At 42.1% G+C, this 27,272-nt stretch overlaps 1 protein-coding gene across 1 annotated transcript in view; it reads left to right on the top strand.

Annotated features, from left to right (window-relative positions):
- The window catches only part of LOC310913389 (glypican-5-like), a gene marked incomplete at its 5' end in the record, with an annotated part of 336,550 nt that overhangs the window by 120,379 nt on the left and 188,899 nt on the right, over window positions 1–27,272 (top strand). Inside the window, one exon of the mRNA XM_083868783.1 lies at window positions 373–498. Coding sequence (XP_083724909.1) covers window positions 373–498 — 126 coding nt within the window. The remainder of the gene's footprint in view (window positions 1–372; window positions 499–27,272) is intronic.

The raw sequence follows: 27,272 nt of genomic DNA, 5'->3' as shown, positions 1-27,272 counted from the left end.
GCCCTCAAGGCATTTTTCCATACACAGTAATCAGGAATACACTGTCTGTACTGTCCATGCCTTTTATTCTGATATTTTCTAAATGTTTTTTAATCTGTTTATAAAGAATAGGTGTAGCCTTTTCTCAGATTTAGTGAGAGCCATGTTACCACAATGTGCTAAAAGCACCCTTTATGTGTGCTTTTAGCACATTGGTGCTTACACCAGACTAAGTAAAATTGGGTGATCCATAAGGAGTAAAAATACACTAGAAATAGAAATTAATTCAGATTAGTTATTTGCTGAGTGTTGCTCTGGTGGAGGGCTGGGCTGGCAGGGGTTCAATGCTGAGTTCACTGCTGTAGTGTTGAATGTTCTCTCCCTACGTTGCAGAGAGTTCATCAATTACATGAAGCGGTCCCGGACCTTCTACGCCTCCATAGCAGAGAGGCTTTGTGATGGAGACCTGGTCATGAGGGACAGCTCAACCTGCTGGAATGGAGAGGATGTTGTAGAAAGGTAAAGTGACAACTGAAAATGTGCCGTAATGGTGAGAAAGGTGCCTTCACATCCTTCTGATGGTTCAGCAGTTTTGTAAGACACTGTTGTAGACGCTCTGTAGGGTGAAAAGCCCTTTCCAGTTTCTCAGCTGATTTTCTCCCCTCTGTATTTTACCAATGTCTTTCCCATCACCCTTTAGACTCTGGACTGGAATACACACTTGCATTTCCACGAGCTAAACTTGTTGCTGTCATTTCCTTTCCTCTGTATAACATGAGGCAACATCACCCTGAGGAGAAAAGAGGTGTTTAGAACACAACTGTATCTTTACTATCCCTGTCAAAGTATTCATCAGTGCAGTGAGAGCTGCTTGGAAGTGTGCCAGTGAATGTTCTCCAAAAATTTCTTTTTGTCAATACAGAGGAGTTCCATGGGATTGTGTTGGCTTTCATGATGTTTCTTTTTGAAGTGAATTTTGTGGTCTGTAGCAGTTATAAAAGATAAACTTCTAGTGTTCCGTTTTCTTGCTTTAAAACGATTTTCATGGTCACAAGTTGTTTAGTAGGAACTTACTGAATAATTCTAACATGGAGCAAAGATGTGACACTTACAGTATGCCCCATTAATGGGAGTTCTGACTCCCACATAACTCTGTTGAGTGTTTTCATATGTAAATAACTTCAGCTTAATTACATCTGAGCTATTTGGAGATAACACATCCAAATATCTAATTTGGATGTCTAACACATCCAAAAATAACTTTAATATTTCAATATATATTATCATTACAAATTAGTAGTAGGGCATATGTTTGAAGATTTTGGCAACAAAGCAATATTCCAAATATTGATGTATAGTGATTGCAATACTGGTTGAAGTTTTTACTGTAAAAGCAATGCAGAGGAGACAGGAAGAATATCAGTATTTCTAATCAATATTTCTATATCACAATCCCTTTTGCTTGTGACATACTGCTAGATGCACAGTTAACTTTTAGAACCAACAGTTTTCTGGCCAAAAGAAAAACAAGAAAAGCCAAACAAACTAACCCAAACATTTTCTGTGTCAGTTTCTTGGGGGGGAAGTTACTTTTTATTTTTATCTTACTTTGTTTAAAAGAAACCCAAACCACTCAAATTGCTGATACACATGTTTTAGAAAGGCATGAAGTGAAAAGCTGTTGTTACTTTGTCAGTCTGCAACTTTCCCAGAGCTGGAGACACATGAGAAGATTTCAGGTTTGAAAGAGATGGGAAGCTGGGAAAAGTAGCAGGGAAAAGACAAACAAGATGCCTCATATATTGAATTACAAAGGAAAAATAAAGGGAAAAGGAAACCTAAACAACCAATCCCCAAAGATGACAACAGCAAAAAACCCAGCCCCACCACCCAACTAGATATGTGTCTGTAGTTACCATATTAAATGGGCAAAATGGAAAACAGAAAGGGTGTTTAATGTGTTTAATTTTAACACACGTTAAAATCTGTGTATTTAATCAGACAGCTATAACTAGCTAGATAAATAATATAAAATATAATACTTTGTAAATATTGTACATTTATGTATTCTCTCCCAATTCTCTCTTTAAGAGAAGGGGACTTTGTGGGCAGCCAGCGGTGCCCCTCATCAGCACACACAGGTCTCCTGTTGCTGCCACATTCTGCCCCTTTCATCACCTGTTTTATAGCTGGGCTTGTCCCAGCTGTCCCCACGTGGGACACAAACCTGTCTTGGAGATGCCTGGAGATGCATTTCTCTTTGCTCTTTCTCCTCTGCCAGGCCATTAAATATCAGCAGCAGTAAACAGCTCTGAACCAAAATAGAGCCTTTTATTGACTGTGGATCAGCAAATAGATCACCCGAATGGGGCTGGTGAACTGGAGTTTAGGGTTACTGGGGCTGGCACAGCTGCAGTTCTTGTTTCCTCCACACTCCCTGCCTTCCATATTGCTGCTGGAAAGCTGAGCATTATTTATGCTCTGTGCTGGCACACCAGCTCTTCAGGAAAAACAAACTCGAGCTTCCAAAACAATTTGACACACAAACACAGCCTGAAACAACATGAAATTATTACTCAGAAATGAGGATTGTGCATTCAGTTGGTAGAGAGGGCACTTGAGGTCTGATAAACAGGATTAGAGTTGTACCTTTTTATTTTAGTTTAGTTCTTTGGATTGGGTTTTATTGTGTTTAAGTCATTGCTTTTGCAGAATAAAGAAGTTTGAGCTGCCAGTTAAATACTCCATAAAAAGAGATTCCCACTGGTTTGAAACTGTGCCTCTGGCCTGCTCTTCAGAGAAGAGGAAGAGATGGCTTTGCTAGGAATCCTCCAGTGTCACTTCAGGACAAAATTAGAAATACTTGCACTGGGAGTACTTTCTTCCTCTTAATTGCTCTTCTGAGCATCTTCTTCCTGAAGCAAGATTTCATGTAAGAAGTCATCCGTGCACTAATGAATGGTCTCAGCTTAATGATTGTTGAGCTGTAGCCATTTCTGACTTGGATCCTACACAGAATTGTTGGATCAGAAGATGAAATTTCGATTTATTTGGAGTGAAGAAAGAAAAAAACATTCTGAAAATCACTTTAGGGAGTTTTGTGTTTGTTGCCTCTCCATTTCAAGAGGAAAATCTCTGAGTTTCCAGATGACATGGTCTTTTTGTTGATGCCAGTTAGCTTGATCTGAAATATCATTGCTGATGGATGAAGTAGAAGGATTCTGCTGGTCAGACACAGCAGAATCCATGGCACAGGTGTCTCCTCAGGTATGCATGGGTGGATTTTAGCTGGAATGGGTTGCTCTGAATGTGCAGACTTCCAGGTTGGTGTTGCAGAAACATTTGAGACACTCTAGAGTCCTCATTCTCCTTCCAACATATCTGCTGTGATTTTGTAATGCCGTGAGGAGTTAAAAGGTGTAAATGCACACTCCCATCACTGCAGTGCACAGGTTTGATGTGTAGTACCCCAATTTCATGGGGAACAATGGAGGAGATATTTTGCAGCAACTGTTTCTCCACTTGGAGTCCCTTTCTCAGGAAACTTCAGCTGTAGGGTTAAAGACTTGGACATGTAAATGGTTTTTAAACTAGGTACCTGGAACAGAAAAGAAGGATGTTTTGTGACAATGAGGACACACACTTCTTTTCCTTCCTTTGTTCCTTAACTTGTTTTTGTTGGGCTTTTTCCCTGAGTAGGGGGATTAGGGGACAGCTGTCCACGAGCTAGAACAGATCATGTCCTGGGTTGTTGGGCTCTCAGGGCCTGTGAGAGCTGGCTGAGGAAGGAAGTGGCAAATCACAGTGACTTTTTCTCAAAATGTGTTCCTTTAGAGACTCTCAGTTTTTATGAGTTTAGCACTTCCATTGTCCCCTTTCTCATTTCCTTAGGCTCTAACAAGCAGCCATCTGGATGTGGAAAACAGAGACAGTCATTTAGCCTTGGCATACTTAAAACATGTTTAACTTCTGTTGTTCTCATGCCATCAGTGTAAACAATTTCTAGAGATATATTTGTAACTGTAAACTGCAAAATGCTCTCTCTCTTTTTGCAGTATTTTTCAGGTTTTAGGGTATTTTCCAGGACTGGGGATGTTGTGTTGGTTTTTGTTGCTTTCTTCCTCAAATTCCACAAATTTCAGGAAGGTCAAGGCATGTCTTCAGTATGAGCCATGTTGGAAAAAAGGTGTGAAGAGAAGTGATAGAAGTCAGTGATGTTTGTACATGGTATCTCACCATAGATCCTTGTGTCAGACCCTTTGGGTGGATTTCATCTTTGTCAGATAAACTGATCAGTCTGTGTGCTTAAGAGCTTTATTTTTATTGGTGGCGACGTGGGCTTTGTTTGTTTCATGTTTTTTAAATGCAATTATCAAGGAAAGATAATTTTAAGAATTTCGGTCCTGGAAACTATCAACAGATTGATTTCAGTGAAGGCATTTCATTAAATGTAATTATGTGCTAGCTTTTGGGAGAAATTTAAGCCCCGGAAGGACAATGTGTTGAATTATCCAGCCCCAACTCCAGATGAGAAGTAAACATGAGTCAGGAGGCAAGTTTTGTATGAAGGCACAGAGAGAGCCAGGAGCAAACTGTGGGTTCCTCATGTGGCACACAAAGAGCACAAGAAGGCTGATTGAGGTCATGAGGAGCTCACCCAAGGCCTGCTGGTGAGGTTTGATGGAATGATTTGTGTCCTCCTGGCCTGGAGTGCTGAGCAGTTTGGGAGACAGACCCTGGTGGGCAGCAGGAGATCCTGGGGGGTTTGGGTCACTCGAGCTCTGCTGGGGCTTCACCAAACCCATCACAGTCCTCGAGGAGGAGCACAGGATTAACTTCCAATGCTTTAGGGCTTCTCTCTAAAGATGGGGGTTTTCCTGTTGCATTTTGGGTTGTGTTCTGTGCATGGTACAGGTACAAATCACTCTGATTTAGTGAATGCACTTCTCTGGATTGACTCATGGACACCCCATGCCCACTGCTAGTTAGGAAGGAGCTGATGTTGGGAAGAGTCCTCCTGCTGTGAAATCACACTCTCATCTTCCCTGCAGTGATTAACTTTCTTCTTTCTAGTTAATATTGTTACTATGATATGTCCAGGCAATTGAAATGGATGGGTTAGGTCAGCAGCTGAAAAACATTTCTGTAAATGCAAATGGACATTTGACATGCAAAAGCTTTTTTTTTTTTGACACTGCAGCTCTCAACATTTTCTTCCAGGTTGAGGGACTTGAATAAAAAGAATTAATTCTTGATTTCAGAATTTCTTGGGGGAAACCTCTGGATTTGGTATCTACTTAATGTCTGGTTTACTCCTTTGAGCAGAAATCATGTTAGAATAAATTTTGTCATCCATCACCAGCTTGCTCCAGTGGGACAGTATTTTTCAGATGCAATGTAACAGGGACTAATTTGATACTATCCTAGGATCTCTTTTATTTTGGCAAGTTTGGGATATTTTTTATTGAATAAGAAGTGATGGGCAGGTAGTTTTTTGTGTGCCTTTTTAAAAAATATATATTCAGAAGGAAAGAACAGCCCTTATTTAGTCAGAAAACTGAAACTTTCCAATTAAAATAATACAGTAATAATATAGTAGTGCTCCAGTCATTGAAACTCTTCTAACATAAATAATCCAGACATGGTTAAAGTCTGTGGAAAATCTCCAAGATAAAGTTTATTTTCTTGTGTGGAGTCCAACTGAGTGACTTTATACCTATTCCTCTTAGGAAAGGTCACACTCAAAGTCCTACTGAAAAGATAGAAATTCTTATCTGCTCCTTCAGTCTGTCTTAGCCAATGATTCCTCCTGGAGGGAAGTAAAATTCATTTTCTTTCATTTGCAATGTGTGTGCAATACAGCAATATAAACAAGGAGGATTAATCCTATCAAAGCCTGGAGATACTGAACTGAAAATGTATTCTTCAGAATCTCAGTTAAATTAGATATCAGTGAGAGTGTTTTTAATACTGATACACCTAATCCTTTATCCTAAAACTATAGGGTAGGATTGGAAGTGTGGTGCCTTTGTCTGTTGGATGAAAAGGATTCCCATATGATGTTTGGATTTTGGTATTTTTCAGAACATTGAATTTTTGACATTATTTCAAGTTGAAATTGTAGAGTTAAAAGTAACAGTGTATTTTTAAAAAGTACTTGGAAGTGTTTTTTCTCATTTTCCTTTCCTTGTCCTGTATCCCAGCAGTGATGAAAACAGCATTTGTAGACTCTATGGAATGAGGAGGTCAATGGAATAAAAACCCACACAATAAATTCTCTGGACTTTGAAGCAGGAATCCATCAGTGTTTTAACGCAGCAGATCAAATAATAAATTTTACATTTTTCAAGCAGAAGGGGATTATGTGAGGAAGGTGTTGCTCAGATAAAACCTGTAGTTGCTTAAATGCAAATCTCTTAGTGGAAATGCAGAAAAATCTCTGCATAGTTCTGCAGCCTTCCTCTCACCTTGGTGCCTTGTTCAGTGGAATCTCTATGTGAAATAATTTAGATGTATGTTGAAATATATATATACACACACACTCCTGGTAGTTTGATGCAGGTTTTACTGCGCTAGTAGGATGATGCTGTAAATTGTTATGAAGTTAAATTAGGCCTTCAGAAGTTGATTTTATTTGTGTTACAGGTTCTTGGTATCTAACGGCTGGAGGAGCAATCTGTTCCTGCTACTCTCCAAGCCTAAGTGCCAAAAACACAAAATTCCTTGTTTAGGCTTGGGGTAGATGCTGGCAAAATATTTTAGGTCTGGTGTGAGGAGTGTGTGATTTAACACATCCAGCTGCAGCCAACTTCTTTGAGAAATTGCTGTGGCAAGATGGGGTAGACTCCAGAACTGGAGTCAGGGAGAGGCATTTTTATTTTATTGAACTGGTTTTTACTGGAAACATGTTGATTCATCGAAATGGGGGAAAAAATAATCTGGATTCTGGCTTGGAAGGCTGAAGAGTCTCCCAGACTGCCAAGAAACCTGTTGTGTGTGGGGACATTGTCACTCTCTGCTGCTGGAGCTGCTCGGGGTATGAGGGATGGAATGAGGGATCAAACATTTCCCACCTCACTGAGGGGTGCCCAGTGTGGAGCTCTGCCCTTGGGGCTGGCTGGGCCATAAATCTCACCTTTAATGAGTGAGGGTGTGGGGTGGACTGACCTTCTTCTCCTGTGTGAAAGATTTTGTGTTTTCCCAACACAGAACAGGTAAACCTCTGAAATGCTGACATTTTTGGCAGAATAAACTCCAGACTGCTGCCTCTTCCCAGCCCCAAACTGACCTCCCAGGGGTTATCCCAGCGTTTGCTGATTCCAGTAGGGTTCAGAGCCATGGCTTGTGGTTAGAGGCAAATTTCCCTAGATCAGATGAGCAGACACAAAGACAGCTCCACAAACGTTAAGTATCATTTAAAAGCAGTTTAATTTATACATTGTTTATCCCACAGCCTCTCCATATGATTGATACAAACCCCTCTGGCTGGCTGGCCCTGCCTGCTGTGGACTTTGACTGACCTCCCCAGTAATGGTTTTTAGAACAAACCAGCTCTTCTGTGCTGAGAGCTGGTGCTTTACACACAGACAGAACCCAGGGGATTGTTGGGAATGAAGAAAAAGGAGCTTTGATGGAAGTTTTGCCTTGCTCAGCTCAGATTAGTCAAACCTGAGCCTCTCCTTCTCTGTCCAGTCTCTTGCCAGCTGAGTGCTGAGGGTGAACTGGGATTATATTTTCCATGGTGCTACCAGAGATCTTGACCAAATAAAATCTAATAATAACCAGTAGATCTTGACATTGATCAGTTAACAAACAGAAATGGCACCCAACTTGTCAAACACTTGTCAACTTGATTGTTGCAAGTGTTTCACAACCCAGTAACTATCTGGCTCATCTCTGTGTTATTCAGAATAAAGAAATACAGATGTCTGAAATTACCAACACCATTTTTTCCATGTACTAGACTTAAATTAATTTCTTAGAATGCTCAATTAGGGAATGTTGCATCTTTCTCAGTTCTCTGCTGCACTTAGTATCTTCTTGACCTGGATTTGTGTTTCTTTGTGCCTTTGCTTTACTTGGTGTAGAAATAATTCTGTTTGTAGAGGTGTTCCTGGCAGCCCTGCTCACTTGAGCTTTGATTTCATTAGAAAGGGGGGAACATGGGGTCTGCAAACATCTCGGTGTCTTTATTGGCAGCACTTATTGTAGAAACATTTGAAATGCTCTTGAAAGCCGTGCTGGTGCTGGAAAAGCAAATTTGAGCAGGATGAAAACTTTTCAAAGCTGTCTTTGAAAACCAACAAAACCCCCAACTATCCTATTTTCTAGGCCAAAAGGCACCACATGAGCTTTCCTGAATATGAAAGAATTCTCTAGACTATTGGTAAATTTACTTCATTCTTTGAGCAGAATGTTGTCAACTCTTCTGACATGAATGTTATCCTTTAATTAGAATAAATACAATTAAACATTGAAGTGCATGTTTGATAAATGTGAAAAAATCAGAAGTCTTTTTTTAATGAAAATTGGTCCAATACTGCAGATAGTTTAGGACGCTCTGATGAACTTCATGACCTGAAGAGACAGAGTTGGTGATAAAGACCCATCTCTGACTCACTTGTAGTTTCTTACTTATTGCAATAATGCAATTTCAAAGCAGATTTTAAATAAAAAAATGAGTAGTTGAGAGTGAATTGTTGAAACTTTCTGGTGAACAGAGGAGTTAACTTTGCCTTTCAGCTCACAGATTCACCCTTGGATGAATTAGTTCTGTACTGAATCATGGAATGTGGCAGTGGTCTGGATTATGACCTCATAATTTTCCCAGGGTCATTGTCCAGATAATAATTAAGTTATTTATAAACACATTTATTTACAGATAATATTTATCTATAAATACTCAGTTATTATTTCTGTTCATACCCAAGACTTGGCAGTTTACATCCACTGAAGAATTTAGGGTATGATTTGAACAATATGTTTGTGGAAACTTAATGTAAAAAAGGCAAATCATCACTTCTGGTTTTAATAAATACACTATTTCTACATATAGAAATTTAAAGCAAGTTATGTATTCCTTGCCCAGCTGTGGGAGTCCTTTCAAATTCCTTGTACTAAACTGCTTGGGACAAGCACTGTAAGTTAACTTGAAAAATACAGTGTTCAGTGTTAACCTCTAACCTTGGCAGGCTCTTTGTCTAAAATCAGAATTTCACCTGGTTTACTTCAGGAGCATAGAGATAGACTTGGGTTTTGAGACTCAGGATGAGCAGGCTTATTCTAAGGAAATGCATTTAAAATGTTATCCATGAAGTACTAAGGAAATTCAGTGTATGTACTGGGATTTTGAGTACATATCAGGAGATCAAATTTCACTAAGGAAAACCAGCAGACCTTGCAGGATCTTAAGTGTCTGTGGTAGATCCGTGATGATGGAGTCTTCATTAGCTAATTGGAAAATGCTTTGGCTAAAGCAAGACAAAAAGTGATTCACTGCTGCAGAAGCACCTGGGGCCCAACCAGAACCAAGTGCAGTTTTATTTTCTGTTTGTGCAGAGGCAGGACATTCGAGCACAGGTAGTGGGATGTAGCACACTGCCGTGATTACTGCAGTATTTTTGTGTATCCTCAATCTTTTGCCAGTGTGCAGGAGGAAAAATGCCACCAAAACCTCTAACAGACCCAAAAGTTAAAAAAAGAACAGCTGGAATCTACTGGTGCTCCAGTTACAGCTTCTCTTTAGCTGTATTTGCAGTACCTGGAATACAGAACTGGCATCCTTTAACCTGTTTGAATTTGAATAGAACTGTGCCACTGAAAACCAGAGACAGCTTTGATCCGTGATCATTGATGGCTTCTTGTAGCCACATCCTTTGGGGACAGACTGCTCTGTGGGAAGGCCTGGGTGGCTGCACTACCTGGGAACATAGAAAAGGCTGTCCGGAAAGCCTTTTCAGTAGATTTCAAAATACAATAGTGTGCTCTAAAATTCCAAGTGAAGTGCTACAGACTAAATGTCTTCTACAAACCCTCTGCTGATTTCTTGCCTGTTGCCTTGGCTTAGCTCTGTGTTATTCACTGAGTAATGCACCAAAAAACTGAGTGAGTATCATCTAACATTCAGTACTTCTAATTTTAAAGCATATTTGGGTAACTGCCCATGAGAGTTTTCATCAGAATGAAAGGTGAGGTAGAACTAAAGTGAGAAGAATGGACACGTGTGTGTAGTGTTACCATGGCAGGGATAGTTTTACAAAAGTTCAGTTCTGTTCAAGCAGATCTGTTTCCCTGGCATGGCTGGCTCCCCATAGGATACTCTGACACCTTGTCTGCTTTTATTGAATGTAGGGGTGGGGTGAGTTTATTTGCAGCTGGACTGGAAGGAGAAAGGATTGAGGTCTTTGCTGTGTGGTGTCAGCTCACCCAAGATGTTTGAGTGGGTCTTACAAACCTTGCTCTTCAGGGAGAGCTTAACTACAGGTGAAAGACAATAAAAGGAAAGCTGTAATTCAGAGGTTTGTATGGCAAATTAAGAGTGAAGATCATGGAAACAGCAAATCCTGTGCTGTGCTGAAGTGTGACTCTGCCTGGCAGCCTGTCAGAACATCTCTATGCTTTGGGTGTGAGGCTCAGCTCCAGCAATCCCTCCCAGAGTTTGTTAGGCTGTGTTGCTCTCTATAATGTTGCTGGGAACATGACTCAAATGTGCAAAAAGGAGTTGGAGCTCGACTCACGTCTGCAGAAAACAAAGGGCATACTCAGAGTCCTGGTGCTCCAAAAGCCCTGAGCTCAGAACTGGCAGCCAGGAGTCAGGAGCTGGGGAGCCTGAGGGCAGGGTTTGATAACCTGAAGTAACTGTGAAATGTCACTGATATTTTTGAGTTGAGAAGTTGAATTCTATTCTTACTACAAAGTACATGAGATCTGTATTGGTGTAACTGTGTAACTGCTGCCTTTGGTGTCAGACTGGCAGAGTTGGAGAAAACCAGATCTTTTTAAGGGGACAGACTGCCCTTATCCCTGGGGATGTTGGTTCCTAGCCTGGTAATTCCAGAAGCACAGCCCTCCTGAAAGGCTGAGCGGCAACAGTCCAAGCTGCAGGAACAGCAAAGTGCTTTCTTACCTGGAGGAATGAATTCTTCTGTCAGTGAAAGTCTTTGCAAAGACTCTTCTTTCTAAGCCTGGTTTGTAAGTTCTGTTTCAGTTCTGAGTGACTCCTCACAACCTCTCATTGCTTTGGGGAAGGGAATTACCTCCCATCCTGCCCTACAGGGTACATCTGTCGGGGGCAGGCCAGGGTGCACTGCAAGAGAAAACTCCACACTGCTGTGAGAAACCACCGTATTCTGTTGGTTCCTCCTGAAGCCCTTCCAGCTGAGCATTCCTGAAACAAAGGGTCCGTGGAACTGTGTCTATGCTGGGGAGTTCAAAATGCTGGGGACCCCCAGGTGTCCCTGCCTGGCACCCACTGCTGCCTGCTCAGCACCAGCACAGGAGCTGAGGATGTAAAAGCAAAGTGTTTAAAACTTCCTGCTGTACTAATTTCAGCCATGTGGAACTAATGTAGCTTTTGCTGATCAGAACCACAGGAAAAATGCTTTCTGGCTGGTTCTGTAGGGCTGGTCTGCCTCATATTTTTCTTCCTGAAGGTGAAGAACTACTCCAGTGATTTTTAATTTTTTTTCTTTACATTCAATAACCACATTCTTACAATTGAGAGTTCAGGCTTAATTACAAACTGTATTGGGCTGTTAGCTGTATTGGGCCATTTTAATCCCTTCCATTTTAATTCTTGGAAAACCATTTAATAACATATTCTCTTGAGTTTCTTTGTTATTCTTTTATTAGCAATGAGTTCTGTCTGGAAAGCCTTTTCAGTAGATTTCAAAATACAATAGTATGCTCTAAAATTCCAAGTGAAGTGCTGCAGACTAAATGTCTTCTACAAACCCTCTGCTGATTCTTTGTTGCCTTGGCTTAGCTCTGTGTTATTCACTGGCTAATGCAGCAAAAAGTTGAGTATCATCTACCATTCAGTACTTTTAATTTTAAAGCATATTTGGGTAACTGCCCATGAGAGTTTTCATCAGATTGCATGGTCAGATGGACTGGGCTGGAAGCAGGCTGGATGGAGAGCTGCTGTGGGTTTTTTCCATGGCTCTGCCCCAAAGTTCAGGGAAAATGGTGCTGAGCTCCTGTCAGCCCCAGGGGCTCGTGTTGCTTCGTGTGGAAGCCATATCACAAGTGATGTCCATCAGCTCCCTGCTCGTGGCCCAGAATGTGCCAGCTGTCAGGGGGTTAATTGCACAGGTCACCAAAGGAAATTTCAAACAAAGCCATAAAATCATGGAGAAGGTAGAAGCATCATTGGAAAAAAAGTAGAAAACAAAGTGAGGATGGATATGTTTGTACCTGAATTTTCTTCCTGGGGCAGAGATCCTTCCTCTGCAAGTGGAGAGCTGCTAAATCAGATCCTTTTCTGCTGCCACCAGAGGGCTTGGGGCACGAAATTTCAGTTCCTGGTTCTTTGCTGATAGACAGAACACTTGGAAAACTTTGCCAGCCCCTTCTGAGTGTCCTCCCTTGCAGCATTCCCTGTTACATCCCATTTTTTCCCCTGGGGCAGTTGGTGGCTCTGGTGTTCCTTCCATGGGTCAGCCCAACCAGGACTGCAGGGAAGGAAACTGCAGCTGCTGGAGCTGCCCATGGTGCAGCCTGGGAGAGGTTGTCTCACAAGACATTGAGTGCACCAACAGGCAAACTTTTGGGTTTCTCCACTGCCTTCACAGTGTGAAGAGCATTCGGCAGCTGTGAGATAATGTGGTGAATTATGGTAGGTGAGCACTAGAGCTCTCCTCACACCTTTGGGGTGCAGGTGGTGCTGGGTGTTACATCCATTGAAGCAGTGAGTTTAATTCTTTACAGCCTTTCATAACTCACCCTGGAATTAGCACAGCTGATGCTGGCATACCTGAAAGTTAAATGTGAACTGAATTAAGTTGAATTGATGTAAAAACTAAGAAGAATAGAAACTGATGTAATGCACATTTTTCTACATATATATTGAATATATCTGAATCAGGCAAGTTCTTTGGAAAATTAACTATCTGGAGAATTCCAAGTGCATTTATTTCATCAATTTTATGGAATGACCACACACTGAGATTTGGCAAAGGACCTAAACCATCTTATTGCCTGCGAAGAACTGCTGATTGCAAGCAGACTTGGAATATAATGAAGTTCCTTTTTAATAGGAAGGAGGGGTTTGAGTTGCATCTTCACAGGCTGATGAGAATTATTTACAGAGTTAATAGAAGTTCTCTATATAAGGGTCTGTGTTAGGTACTAGAACTTGATCCAGCTTAAAAATAAAACTGTATTCAGTTTGTATGACAACTTGTGTGCGTGTGTGGTTTCTAAGTATTTGCAGAAAATTCTGTGTGTAAACTAGAGTTTTTTAATTAATCAAGATGCTCACATTGTATTAATAATACTTTTCTCAGCTTTTCTGTGTGGCAGGGTTAATAGCTATTAAGTCTGAGTTGTTCCCAAAGTAGCAGTGAGTGTGTCAGTAGTGCTGGATGATGTTAGCTGTCCATTCATGAAACATCTCAAGTAGTTCAGGTCACTGGTTGTAAGAACAATGGGAAAAGGCTTTATTTAAATAATCTAGGTGATCCTTTTAGGTTATTAAAATTGTTTTTTAAGGGGTAACACACTAAACATGCCTTAATTTATCAACTATGCCATGGAAAACCAAGATATACGTGGTTATTGGATACCCTCTTGTTATATATGTTCAGTTTTAAAAAAAAAAAATCCTTAGAATTTGCTTCCATCACCTTTCTTGCAATAAGATCTGTAAAGCAGCAGTGAGATTTCAACCCAGTCTTGATCTGGTGTAACTCACACAGATTTTGGGGAAGGCTGTTCCAATATTCCTTAACTTGAGCTTTTGGGAGCCACTGTCCACTGTAGTCTCTGCCACTTCAGCTGCTGCAGCCTCTGTGTCAGTGGAATTGCACCATCTCATACCAGCAGAAAATGGAATTATTTTCAGTGCATGATTGCTGTTATGTAGTAGCTGTTTGTTTTGACAGATGTTGTTTTAGTTTCCTTTCTACCAAGTATTCAAAACTTCGTACTTCACTACAAACTAATGCCATAGGCTGCTTCATTTTATTAACTTGGCATGAAGAGGTTCAGAAATTAAACTAAAACTCTGAAATTTTATTTTAGCTTATTTTCCAGTATCTAATTGAAAAAAAAATTGAATAATTGAAGATTTTTCTTTGCATTTCATTCTTCATAAGCTTTGGAGTGAGAGTTCTAAAGCTTTGCAGAATTCTGGTTTCACTTTGTGTCGTCTTAAATGCCAGTTTCTGAATTTTCTGCCTCTGTTCATAAACAAGAGAAACTCAGAAAAAAGCAGCAGGGGTGCTTTTTAGATTGAATTATACCTCTGGAAGGATAGCTGAAAAGAATGATGAGATGTGTGTTCACTTTCTCAGCCCTCCTAGCATGCACACAGGACAGAACAAAGTTGCCAGGAGAGTTTTGAGCCTGCTGTAATTAACTGAACAACTCCACAGTGTGCTTGTGAATGCCTGTTGTCTGACAGTTCTTGTCTGGAGCTCTGCTAACTCCAGTTGTGAGATTTGGGGAAGGTTAAATTTATTCTAAACAGCAGCAGCTTTGTGTTTCCTGCAGTTGGTGGGAATGGAGTTAAATTGCTCAGAACCTTTTCCAGATCTGGGGCCAGGATTGTGCAGGTTGGTAGCAGAACTCCAGATAAAATTCCTTTCTGCAGCTGAAGCGTTTGGGTTTTAAACAATAGGTGAGGCTAGAGATTGTGTTCTCACTGGGGCCAGAATGATCATCTTTTGGGTGAAAGGACTTGTCTGACAGGGCCGGTATTTCCTGGGCTCATTTCTGAGGCTCTGATCTCAAAAGGCTGTATCCTCAACAGTGTTTACTGCCGTGTTCTTGACCAGCATTGGCTTTAAGAGCCACCTCAGTCTGTGTTTTCTTGCTACTGCATTTGTTTCTGAAATATGATGGAAATGCTGTGGGATCTCCTTCTAGAGATAACTTGGGTGCATAAAACCAAAAGAAAACAAACAAAAAGCCCCTGAGCTCTCTTGATGGATCAATAATGTGTTGTTACTGCTGGTTTCCTCTTTTTAAGTATCACTTTATTTTCTGATGGGACAAACTGGAAGTGTCAGGGCTGCACATGACTTAAAAACCTATCTTAATAATAGAATTCAAACACCATTCATGATCATCTGTAGTAAAAAATTGTCTGAGTCTAATTTATTAGACAACGCATATTGTCAACACATGCACGAACATGTGTGAACCCACAGCCTGGTGCTCAGGCTGCTGAATGCAGAAGTTACAGAATTAAGTCATTCTGTAATTAATGGGGGGACAGTGGTGAACCCAGCTAGGGACATGGGTATGGTCAGTGGCAGGCGAATGAACTGGGAACAAAGCAGGAGGGCCCTGAAGGCTCCAGGTGTTCCATGGAGGTGCAGAAAACAGAGCAGGAACGTGGCAGAGCAGCAGGGACAGCCCAGGAAATGGGAATTGCAGAGCTGGGCGGAAGGCACTGCCCATTTAAAGCTCCAGTCATTTGTAATGAAGCTTGGGGATGTGTGGATAAAGTTGGTGATGCTCCTCTGGGCCAGAGAAAATACTGCAGAGAGGCTTTAATGGGCCCAGGGTGGAACTCAGTGGCTGGGACAGGCAGGAGGTCAGCTCTGGCTGAATTCAGGCTGGGAGCACAGGGGAGCATGGCTTGGGCAGCTGAGCAGAGTGAGGGCTCTGGGGGGCTCTGATTGCTCTCTCTGAAGGCCTCACCTTGGAGGGAGAGGAGTTACTTAAGTGTAAAAGATTGTTGGCAAAGGGCTGTAAGTGGGTGGAAACTGCAGAGTGGGAAATGCAGTCTGAGAATCAGATGTCAGTCTGCTGGAGAACTGAACTGCTGGAACAGTTTATTAAGAGGAGTAGGGAGGGTCAGCTAAGCCATATTGTTTTAATATGAACCATTTTAAGCATGACTAAAGCCTAGACCTTGGGGCTCAGGAGTTCAGTTTCAGTCCTGTGTCCTAGCAGGAGTGCTGTCATCTGGAAGAGCCTCCATTTCAAGGCTGGATGTAGGACAGCAGAGATTTCTGAGTTACTCTGGTGGGACAGAACTCCTGATCTCATTCACTCTCCTTGTTTCTCATGCAGATCCTGGAAAGGGAGGAGGAATGTGAGGCAAAACCCACCAGGATGTCACTGACCATTGCTGTAGAGTCTTGTAGGAGGTCTGATAACCAAGAAAGTTTCATTGGAAGCCTTTTCTCCTCAGCTCTACTGTGCTCAGGGTTGTTCTCTGTGTATTACTACTTCTGCAGCTCCGTGTGGTTAACTGGGCCTCGTGGTCTTTTATTTTCCCTTGCTCAAAGGACAATGAAACTTAACATTCCTGTAGATTCTTGTCCTGCAAGGTATCTCTAGTTGCTCCTATCTGGTGTTTCCTTTCCCATCAAGGGCCCCTAAATCTCACTCCTTTCTGCCCTGTTTAAATAATCTAGGTGAACCTTTTAGATTATTATAATCTAAAGATTTTAATAGATTGGAGGAAGAGAAACCATTAAAAAAAAATCCTCTTCCCCCTCTTTCCCTTAGCACAGGTTTACTTCTTCTGGGAACTGCTGACTGTAGATCACAACTAGCTTGTTAAAATGATCAATGGTTTCCCTTATTGAAATGAAAATCTGGTTATAGGATGACGTGTGGGTTTGTCAGATTTACTATGGTGATAACCCACAGAAATGTTTAAGAGATGGTTGCACCAATTCATTTTCTTTTATAGCATAACCTTGTGGAAGTTGACAGTTACCATGGTTTCACATTGCTCAACATTAGTTCCCCTGGAAAAAAAAAAAACCAAAACAACTTGTCTTGTGTTTTTTAAAGTGAGTGAGGTATTGTTGTGTAAACTGAAATCCAAACAGGTAAAGACATTTGAATTTAGAAGGAATTTCAACGAAATATTGACAGAAGGGAAGCAGGAAACATGATGGTTTGCAGGAACAAACTAACCTGGAAATCTGCATTTCAGTCAATCCCTTAGAGCAGTCCAGGTGTGTTTGCAATGTCTGGGCTTTGGCACCTGGCAGCTCTCAGGTGAATCTCACTGCTTGAGATGGGCCCTGCCAGGGTTATGGCAGAAGAGGGAAATCAGTGTCAAGGCAAATTACCCAGTTATAAAGATTACATTGTTTGTCTTCACTGGATGTTTTTCCTAGAAGGAAATAGCTGCTCTATCTCATGCAGAAAAGGGGATTATTTATACAGTTTAAATGAAAGGAGCAAAACCAAGAGGAGTGATCAGTGTGGGAAGAAAACATCACTTGGTTGTGTTGGAATTGCAGGGCATGGTTTAAGAACAGGCTGCACCCTGTGTTTGTTGTGCTCGCTTGGGAAAGGAAGGAAGGGGAAATCCCTTTGCTCTTGTGGGTCCCTGTGAGTGTTTCCACCTCTGCCTTTTCCCCATGAGACATTCCTGGCAGTGCAGGTGGCAGGGCTGGGCATCCAAGTCCTTAGGCTGATAAACAGGCTTGGAATTGATGCCTTCTAATTGATCTGCTGTCAAAAGGTGAATTGCACTGCTGAGTCAGGCTGAAATCTTTAGGCTGTTTTCAGGCAGATTAGGTTTTGGTAATCATTAGGTTTAAAGGTATAATTTTAAAAAATTTTTTTGAATGGAAAACTTGATATAGGGACTGTAGGGTATATATTTTAGATAAAACAGGATCTGAAAATTGGTTGAATGTTTCAGTAACACTGGGTGGATCAATTATGAGAGAGTACTTAAAATCCTTTTGAAAGTCAGCCTTGTAATCTATTTATAGATTTATCCTCTTGGGGTTTATGGTACATCATCTTACTGTTCTAATTACTAATTCAAATTCAAGAGTTGCCTAAAGCACAATAGAAATTGAAATGCTCTGCTTGTCCTTTTCTTCCTCTCCTCTTTCCAGGAAGATAAAGTTCAGGGAGTTACGCTGGGGGATGTAACAAGTGCATACACAGCATCTGGGTGCAGATCTGTTCAACACTGCTGAATTCATGGTGTAGTTGCTGGCAGTAGAAATCTGTTATTAGCAGGCACAAACCTCAGTGCTGTGTGTTCTAATGCCTGGCTCTGTGCGTGGAGGATGGTGAGTATTTGATAACACTGCACAGGAGAGGCTGGAGCTTTGTGCCACTTGCAGTGACCCTGATCTGGGGGACAACAACTCTTGGGATGTTGGACTTGCACTAACCCCCTCTGTCCTGGGGCTCTATCCTTTGGTAGAGGTTTCTGAGCCTAAAGTCAGACTTTCAGTAGAAAAGTAGGAATGCCACTGAAAAAAAAGTTGTTACTTTGTTGTAGCCACTGGAATTGCTGTTGGAGTTCAGAGTGCTGTAAAAAAGACAAACCAATGCAGGTATGGGTGAGACGCGTTTCTGTGAGTAAGTTTAAGTGCTGCTGTTCAGAGGAGGCATCTTCTCCCCTTCAGCCTGCAGCTCTGTGAGGAGAGCTGACAGTGTCAGCCTGGGCACAGCTGGACCATGAGGGTTTGTTGCTTCCAGCCCAGGGCTGTCTCTGGGTGCTGCTGGTTGGAAGGATTGTTTCCACTGCAGCAATCCTGACTGAGGTGTGTCTGAGGCTTTGGGTGGGAGCTCACAGCAGCCTTCAGTGTGTGTGTTGGGAATTACTCTTGGTCTCTGCATCGAGGCACTGATGCCAATATATGTGATATAACTAAGAATATTCCTGTATTGACCCTGCTATGTGATAGCTTAATTTAATGTCCTGTTCCTCCACAATCACCCTGAGACTGTGTAAAAACCAAGTTTCCTCCTTTTACTGGCCATTCATGGATTTTATTGACTTTAATCATACCACTCACAGCTATCTAGTTCCCACATTAAAGAACCTTAATATGTTTAGCCTGTCCTAGTATTCCAGCTAGCCCACATTTTTAAAGTATTTATTGTAATTTTTATACCTCTCTGTACTCTAGCAGTGTCCTGGGCTGACAGTGCTCTCCATCCCATATCGTGGACTCATTTGTTATGTCTAACAGCTGTTCCTTCCATGTTAGCTGGGCGGGCACTGTCTGCTGGTTCTCTCGCGCTGCTGCTTGGCTTCCTGGCTGTTAGGCTTGCATTGCTGCTTTGCAATTTCTGCTTATTTTCTTGCCCTTTCGTTCTTTTTTTTTTTTTTTTTCTTTTTCTTTCTGCTGCCTCTGTGCTCTGTTTGTTTGTTTTTTTTTTTCCTTTCCCTCTTCTCCCCTTCCCCCCCCCCCCCCCCCCCCCCCGCCACCTTTAAGATTTAGGACCGGCACCCAGAGCTGATCTGACTGGAGGAGTCCGAGGAGGATCGCCGGGGCCCGTGAAAGAAGCTCTGCGCCCTCCCCCTCACAGTAACCTGAGCTTTTTCTTTTCTTTTTTTTCCCTTGTGTCTGGGGGGGTGTTTATTTATTTGTTAATAAACCGTTTTTTTCCACTTTTTGTTTGAGAGATTCCTTCCCAAACCCAGGGTTGGGGGAGGGGTGGTAGAGGTTTTGTTATTAGGGGATTCCTTGGAGGTTCTCCCCTAATTCAACCCAAACCAGAACAAGCAGTGTCTTCTTTGAAGTGGGATAACCGGAATTCTGTGGAGTGTCTAAGACACAGGCTTGCTATGGCTTTGTAGTGGTAAAAAAAATTATATAGGGGGAAAAAGGAGGAAGAAATCTGAGGAAGAAAACTTAAGAATAAATCATATTAGTTTTTTCTGACAGTGGCTGAACAGTGAGCTGATGTTCCCAAAACAACCATAGCAATCCTCTGCTCTGTCCTGAGCAGTGGTGGCCAGTTGTGTGCCCTCAATGTGCTGGTACTTAGGGCAGCTTTTCTCTGGCTACATCTGCTGATGTCCAATTTAATCCATCACTTCTTTTGCCCAGACACTCAATATCATGAAATCCTCTCCATTGCTCTTCTAGGACTGCTGTGATTTTTCACGCACTGAATAAATTTGTATTATTAATAAATTCTAATAAATTCTGTTACTTCAGTGGAGCTTAAATTTGAAAATGTTCTGGTTCTGAAGAGGAGGTCAGAGTCTGTCTCAGTGTCATGTTTCTGCCATGTTCTTTTGCAAGAATAATTAATTATGAAATGGGTAAATTTGAAGTTGGTGTCACTTTGGGAAGTTTGGCTGTTTTCTGTGGTTACAAAATGGTGTCAATGCCAGTGTCCCCAGTCTGAACTGCTGGCTCTGCTCAGTGGGGAAAGGTAACTCAAGAAATTACTCCCTTACTCAAACACTCACATGCAAGGTTTTCACAGCTGATTTAACAAAAAGCCAGAAGAGCAGCAAACAAGTTGCTTCTCCTGCTTTCAACTTTTCAAGCAGTTCTGTTTCCTTCCATTCTGCAAGGAATTCTGTGTTGACAGCTTGATTGACTTCCTATTTGTAGTTTACTTGTCTGTATATAGATTGAGATTTCCTCTCTTTGTTGACAGGCCCGTAAACACATGTGCACCTCCCTTGGTCAGCAGTTCTCTTGTCTTTGGTGAAATCAGCAAGTTGTCCCCTTAAAGTGCTGGTTCTCACTGCAGCTGATAGAAACCCCAGATGTGCTGCTGTAGGACAAGTTCAGCCTCCTTAGTCCCCTGGGCTGTTCAGCTCAGGCTTGCTGGGCCCCCACCTCTGGCAGAGCTTTTGGGCTCTGTGTGGCAGAGCACCCTCAGCACAGTCTGCCAATGTGCTTTTGAGCTCTTAGGTGGGGTTGTGACTTGAAAATTTGTCTGTCTCAGCCAGAAAAGGGAAAAATATTTCCTTTCTCCCAGAGATTGACCTAATCTGTCTTGTAATGCAGTTATTGTGAGAGTATCATAACAGCACTGACCATTTGGAATGTATTACAGACCTCAGCACATTTACCCACAGGCATTTAACCAGACATGAACAACCAACTTGAAAATCACTGAATTAAAGTAATGCTTTGTTAACTCTGTACTTTGAAAATAGGCATACATCCTCCCACCTCACTTTTTTCCCCTTCAGAGAACTGTAAAATACAGCATTCAATGTTTCCAAAGCTGAATTCTCTTAAAATTTAATAGAGGAAACTGTGATCCTATAAAGAAAAAAAAAAATTCCTGCCTTACTTGGTCGTTAAACCCCAATTTTATACATCTGGAAAGGACTGTTCATTTCTTGTGTTACACAAAATTAGCACATCAGCTGAATGGAAAGGAAAACACGGGATGACACATTCTCCCAGTTACATTTATACTGTGCTGCTTCTATCAAATAGAAAGGAAAAACTCAACACAAAACATGTAAGAACACGACAAACACGAAAATCACAGACCATTGAATTTATCTGAACTGCACTCATTCCTGCAATCTGTTCTGGTAAAGATCAGATTTCCCAGCAAAAGGGGATAGACTTTCTACATCTCACTCCCTGGAAGTTATGGCTGTTTGGACATAAATCTCTTCTCATGACCCATTGAGCAGGTGGATGATGAATTCGAGGCACTTACCATAAATACATCCCCATTAGGCACGGACCATTTGTTTATGTTTTGTACCACCTTTCTGCTTGTAGGATTTGTTCATAACACTGCAAGCAGCTCAGCTGAATGGAGTGAACAGGCAGCAGTGTCTGCACGATGGTTGTTTGGCATTGTTCCCAAGGGTGATGCTGCTTCTCCTCTGCTCACAGAGGTCCTGGTGAAAACAGCAGTGAGCTTTCTAAAGGAAAAGCCACGTGTCACGGGGAGGATGGATCGTGGGAGAGAAAAGCAGAGAGGACTCTGTTCAGTGCCTTTGTGCTGGGGCTGGATGGGTCACAATCCAGAAGCTTTCGGCACCTTTCTGAGTGGAACAGCAGGGAGAGATACCTTGTGCAGGAGTTCAGTGCCGTTATGGATAAGCTCCCAGTATTCATCAGCCACTGAGGCACAGAGCATCCTGTGCTTGAACCAGTGGGCTCCTGACCCAAACCAGACCCCAGAGAGTGGCACTGCAGTGTTGGCTTTGCAGGCAGGATGTGTATCTGATGCAGTTCCTCCACAGCAAAGGACCAAACAGCAAAAAAGAGGATGATGGGGTGGCTGGTTCTGCTCTCCATGGTCCCAAATTTAGGGCACTTGAAACAATACGGGAGTCAGAATCAGTGAATTCCAGTCTAGTGTGATTCATTAGGATGTTTTCTACTGAAAATAGTATTTATGCTTCTGTCCTGTCATTGGTGGGCCATTTTGGAGTGAAAAGATTTCTTTTGTGTTCCTGATTTTGCCACAACCTTAGTCAGATAACTTAATTCTCACATCTGTCTCTCATCTCCAAATCTTGACCTGCAGGAATTTTTTTTCCCCCAGTGCATGTTTGCGCTGTGCTTTGTCAGGACAGCCACGATCTCTTGACATCATCTGCTCGTTGCAGAAGTGATGCATTGCTGCTGTTAGAACTGGCAGTAACACCTATGGGGGAGCATTATCCAAAAATGCCCATTTCCACCCTGGAACACTCACTCAGCTGCTTAGGACGCTGTTGTTTGCTCTGGTTGCTATTTCTAAATTCCAAGTTGATTTCCTATGGCTTTAACATAAACCTTTTCTGATGCCTTTGCTGTTATATTATTGCATCCTTGTGAAATTCACAAATTTTTTTTTTGTGTATAAAACCACTTAGCTTTCTGTTAAGGGTGCGGAATTTAAGTAAATAAAACAGTTTTAGGAAGTGGTGGCAGAATTTGGGTTTCCTCACATGCACTGTAGGGTCAGGGACTGCAGCTGAGCTTTAGTGATGTTTAATAAAACATCCTCACTATCAATGTTCTAGCCTATGATTGTTCTGAAGAAGTTTATGCCTCTTTGTAACACTTCTCACTATGTCTGAAAATACCTTTTGTGTCACTGCACAAGAAAATAGGTCACTATGTTGGTGGAATTGCTGCACAGCAGAGCAGGCTTAGCGAAAGATGGAGGGGTGTGCAGGTTTCCAGCTGGGATGCAGTTGAGTGATTCTCACCCTGCTGCTCCTTTGCTGCTCTGCAAATGCCGTCTAGGGAAGGGAGCCAGCATGGAGTGATTAGAAAAACTTCTGAGGGAGCTTTAGGAAAGGTTTTGGGTACTGGGAATGCTGTAACACAGGAACAGCACAGAGGTGGGTGCTGCTGTCCTTTGCTTCAGTTGTGTCAGCCTGAGAACAGATTAACACAAAAAGGGATTCTATTACTTATAATTTTTTCTTAGCACCTGTGGGGTGCACTACACTTGTAAAGGTACAGATTAAAACTCAGTCAGTTCTGAAATGGAAGAAATTTATGACTGGAAATACTTGAAGCAGTATTTTATTGTGTTTGTTAGGAGAAAAAAACTTCCTCAGAAGAAACAACAGTATTTAGAAGTGCCCACATTCTCCATTCATGATTTCCCTTGTTGTCTCTGTTGATATATTGTTTTTTCCATAGTGCAGCTGACAGAAAAGAAATAGAGGGTTTTCTCCTGTCATTTCAGTATGATCCTGTAGAGTGTGAATGAGCAAAAATTATTGCCTCTGCAATTTTCTGCAAGCTTGATTAAGTTGGGGTTGTGGCTACCAAGAAGCCAGAGAGAAATGAGAGTGGAGGGTCTCACAGCAGCCCCCTAGAATGAGTCTGCCCATTTGGGAATCTTTCAGCAGTGGAAAAGGAGCTCCTTTTTTTTTTTTGCTGTGTTAGTTGGACGCACATTTATGGGTAAACCATGTTTTTAGTCTAGAAGAGTAGGAAAAATGCTGCAAATGGTATCAAATGTCCCAAGATGTGTAATCTGACAGCTCTGGCAAGGAGTTGGTGTGTGAGGTGAAATGGCATTCAGCTGAAAGCAGATTTTGAAAAATGTCTGCACATTTCTGCATCTGTGAAAAGTTAGGGAAAATGAAACATTTTTGTAAAATTATCTGAACTTTTCCTTCCTTAAAATATTCTTCTAACATTATATGTTTGTAAAGGCCAAAGCCCTGCTCTGCTGGCAGCATCCCTGCCCACAGAAGCTGGTGTTTTACACAGCTGGCACTGCAGAGAGAGCCCTGACAAGGCTTCTTCTGACTGAGCAATGTCCAAATGTTATTTATAGACCACAGGAGTCCTCAGAGATAAGTAATTATATTTCATCCCTTTTTTATGAAGAACGAACCTCGAGCTTTCAAAGAAATACAATGCTAAGCATTTTCTCTGGCAGGAAGGGCTGATGCTAACCCTGGGTTTGGCAGTGAGGGGTTGTAGCCTTGGGCCAGTCACTTCACTTCTGGGAATATCAGTTTCTCAGGAAAATGGGAGGTTGTTCTGTTTCCCTTAGAGATGCACTTTGAAGTACAACCAAATAGTCTTGGTTCAGTTTTAATTAAGTGCAGTGTGTTACTCAGAGCAGTGAAGTGGCTGGCCTAAGGTAGAACATGCAGAAATTCCTGGTCCACCATATGCTTTTAATCCATCCTAACACTTCTCTTGCGTTGAGACTGCACTGAAAGAAGGCTGCTGTCATTGAACAACCAACATTGGACTTTTAATAAGATCAAAAATCTGCTTTGGGGGAGGAAGAATCAAAAGAAATGATCATTTCCGTGGCATAAAAAGAATTCCTGATATGAATTATCAAAATGAGCTACAGATCTTTCTGTGAGATTGTTTCCATTAGATTTGGGTCGATAGCATTTATTGGACACCCTGTCTGGAAAGGGATCAAATGAACTCGAGCTCCCATCTTCCCAACAGACCAGAAGTGAAGATTTCCCAGAGCAGAGGAGTTCTAAACCATCCTCAGACAAAGCACTATTGGCATTTCTTTAACTTATGACTTGACAAGTGGAAACTTTGTTCATTCTTCCAGTTAATAACTTTAGCTCAGGCAAGATACATAAATATGCTAATGGAAAATGTTAACTGTCACTGTGAGGAGGCAGTGGTGGAAAATATCTTGATTTTGACCAACTTCATTTGTTTAAAAATAACTAATCCAACAAACAAAATCCCCAACAAATCAAACAAAAAAAAACCCAACAAAAGTGTGGGGGAGTTTTAGGGACATTCAAAAAACTTGGTTATTTTATTTTTAATTATAATCTGGTGTTTTATTAATGCTTGTGCATATAGTAGAGTTAAGCTTTTTAATAAAAGTATGCTTCAGGCCAAAGCGTATTTTATCAAAAAATCTTCTATGCATTATATTAGACACTAATGATATGCCAGATCCAAAAGGGAAATAACTGTTCTTGTAGTTCAAGAGGGAAGGGAGAGCTCATGGGAAAGGCTGACACATTTCTTTGCTCCTAGTGAGAATTTCTGTGGAATGTGCCAACCTAAAGGAAAACTGCAGACTGAATGTGATGCATTTAGGAGCTGCCATCCCATGACCCTCTAGAGTGGGGCTGCCCAGGCTCCCTGGGAGTCAGAGGAGCTGGGAATTCCAGGATTTGCAGCCTCCTCCAGCTCAGCTCCTTGCTGTGGGGAGGAGCAGCACCACGGTCACACTTCTCTGGCCATGCTGGGAAGCAGAGACTGTCCCTCTTGAGCCTCTCCCAGCCATCCCAGTCACACCTTTGATGCCTTAAGTTTTAGCTTTTGTATTTTTCAGCTCCTGTACTGCATGAGTGTATGACTCTGATCTCCATACAGAGTGTTACTAAGCTCTCTTCACCTTTTGGTCAGACAAAACAATCCCTCTGGGTCTGAGAACCAGGGACACCTCACTGCCTCAGACCCTGAAAGTATAAACAAAAGTGAATTGAGGAGAACAAACTGGGGGTAAATGACTTCATTACCTGACGCTGTAATTGGAGCATTCACCCCTGATGTGTAAATGGACCAAACGTAGAATTGTGTGAAAAACTCACGACCATCATCCACCTTGGGTGTAGCCTCTGGAAGGCTCTGACTGCCCAATATTGAGGGCCATTAATAAATACCCACTTTAATCTCTATCTTTGTCCAGGCTCTGTTCTCTCTGTTCTAGGCAGCCCCTCCAAGGTATCACCTTCCCTGGGGAGCCTCACACTGGGAAGAGTTGCAATGCTGTTGGAGCAGCTCAGCCTTGTTAGCACCATCCCCTGCCTGTGTTCACCCTCACCAGGCACTTGTTTTCATTTTGGACTCGTGTTCCATGTCCCATTGCCCATGGCCAGGGCACAGTTCCCTCGGCAGGTCCCTCCTGCCATGTGGGTGGGTGTTGATGGTGTTGCTGTTTCCTGTGCACAGCCCTCAGAGCAGGATTCAGCACACTGGAGATATTAATGCTTGATTTGTGTGCCCATGCCCTTACTTCCTTCAGCCCAGGTTTTTTCCAGTAGCCACCGAGGGAATGGATGTAACTGTCAAATATGTTTGTGCAGGAGTTCATGCTGGTCCCTTCTTGTGAAGGAATTTAAGGCTCCATTGGCCTGGAATATTTCAGCAGCCAGGAAGGTATGTCTGCCATCATTCTGTGCCATGCAGGGCCAAGTTTCCTGTCTCAGAGTCTGTAGCATTGTTCTGCTGTCCCGGATGTTGCCTCAGTTCCCCTTTGCTAATTTTAGCTGCTTATCTGAGGCCAGTGATTTAGGAGCCTGTTGGCCCTGGTCTCTGTTTGCTGTCAGCAGAGAGCATCAGACACTTGGAGGGGGGAATTGAGCTCTGCACTTAGGCTATGCTGGCTGCCAAAAATGCCTCCTCCCCTGGAAGAGAGGCCAGGCTCAGTTCTGTGCCTGGCTCCATCCCACCCTGCCATGTGAGTGCTCCTGCAGGGGGAGAGAAGTGCCCTGTTCTGGCTAATGAAGCATTGCCTTCCTCTTAGATGTCTGTCTTTACTTCTGCCTTTTTTAGCTGTGTCTGAAGGGGGATATTTAAAGACAAGGTACCACGAGGACTGTAAGACACTGGGAAAAGAGAAAAGCCCTCCATTCATTTTCTGCTTGTACCTGCTTTTGGTTCTATCAGACAAGAAATAGTTAAATATAAACAAGAAAACCTCCCTCTAAACCCCCAAAACAAAGCCCCAAATAATCATAAAACCCCCTCAACAAAACACAAAACCAATTCCTTATTTCCCCACCTGTACTGGATATTTTCCTTTAAAAGCTGGATTATTGTTTGCCTTCCATATATTGGCTCCCTGACTTCCAGATGAGCAAGGCACATTTTATGTGGTTACCTTTGTAAGCAAACACAGAAATTGATATTCCTCAGCAGTTCCAGCAGGATTTTCAGAAGATGGAACCTGCCTGAATG

Source organism: Zosterops lateralis (assembly GCF_965231275.1).
Source record: "Zosterops lateralis genome assembly, chromosome: 10".
In the NCBI taxonomy this organism is placed as follows: domain Eukaryota; kingdom Metazoa; phylum Chordata; class Aves; order Passeriformes; family Zosteropidae; genus Zosterops; species Zosterops lateralis.
The sequence above is the reverse complement of the archived record's forward strand: the minus strand, read 5'-3'. Positions and strand labels throughout refer to the sequence as shown.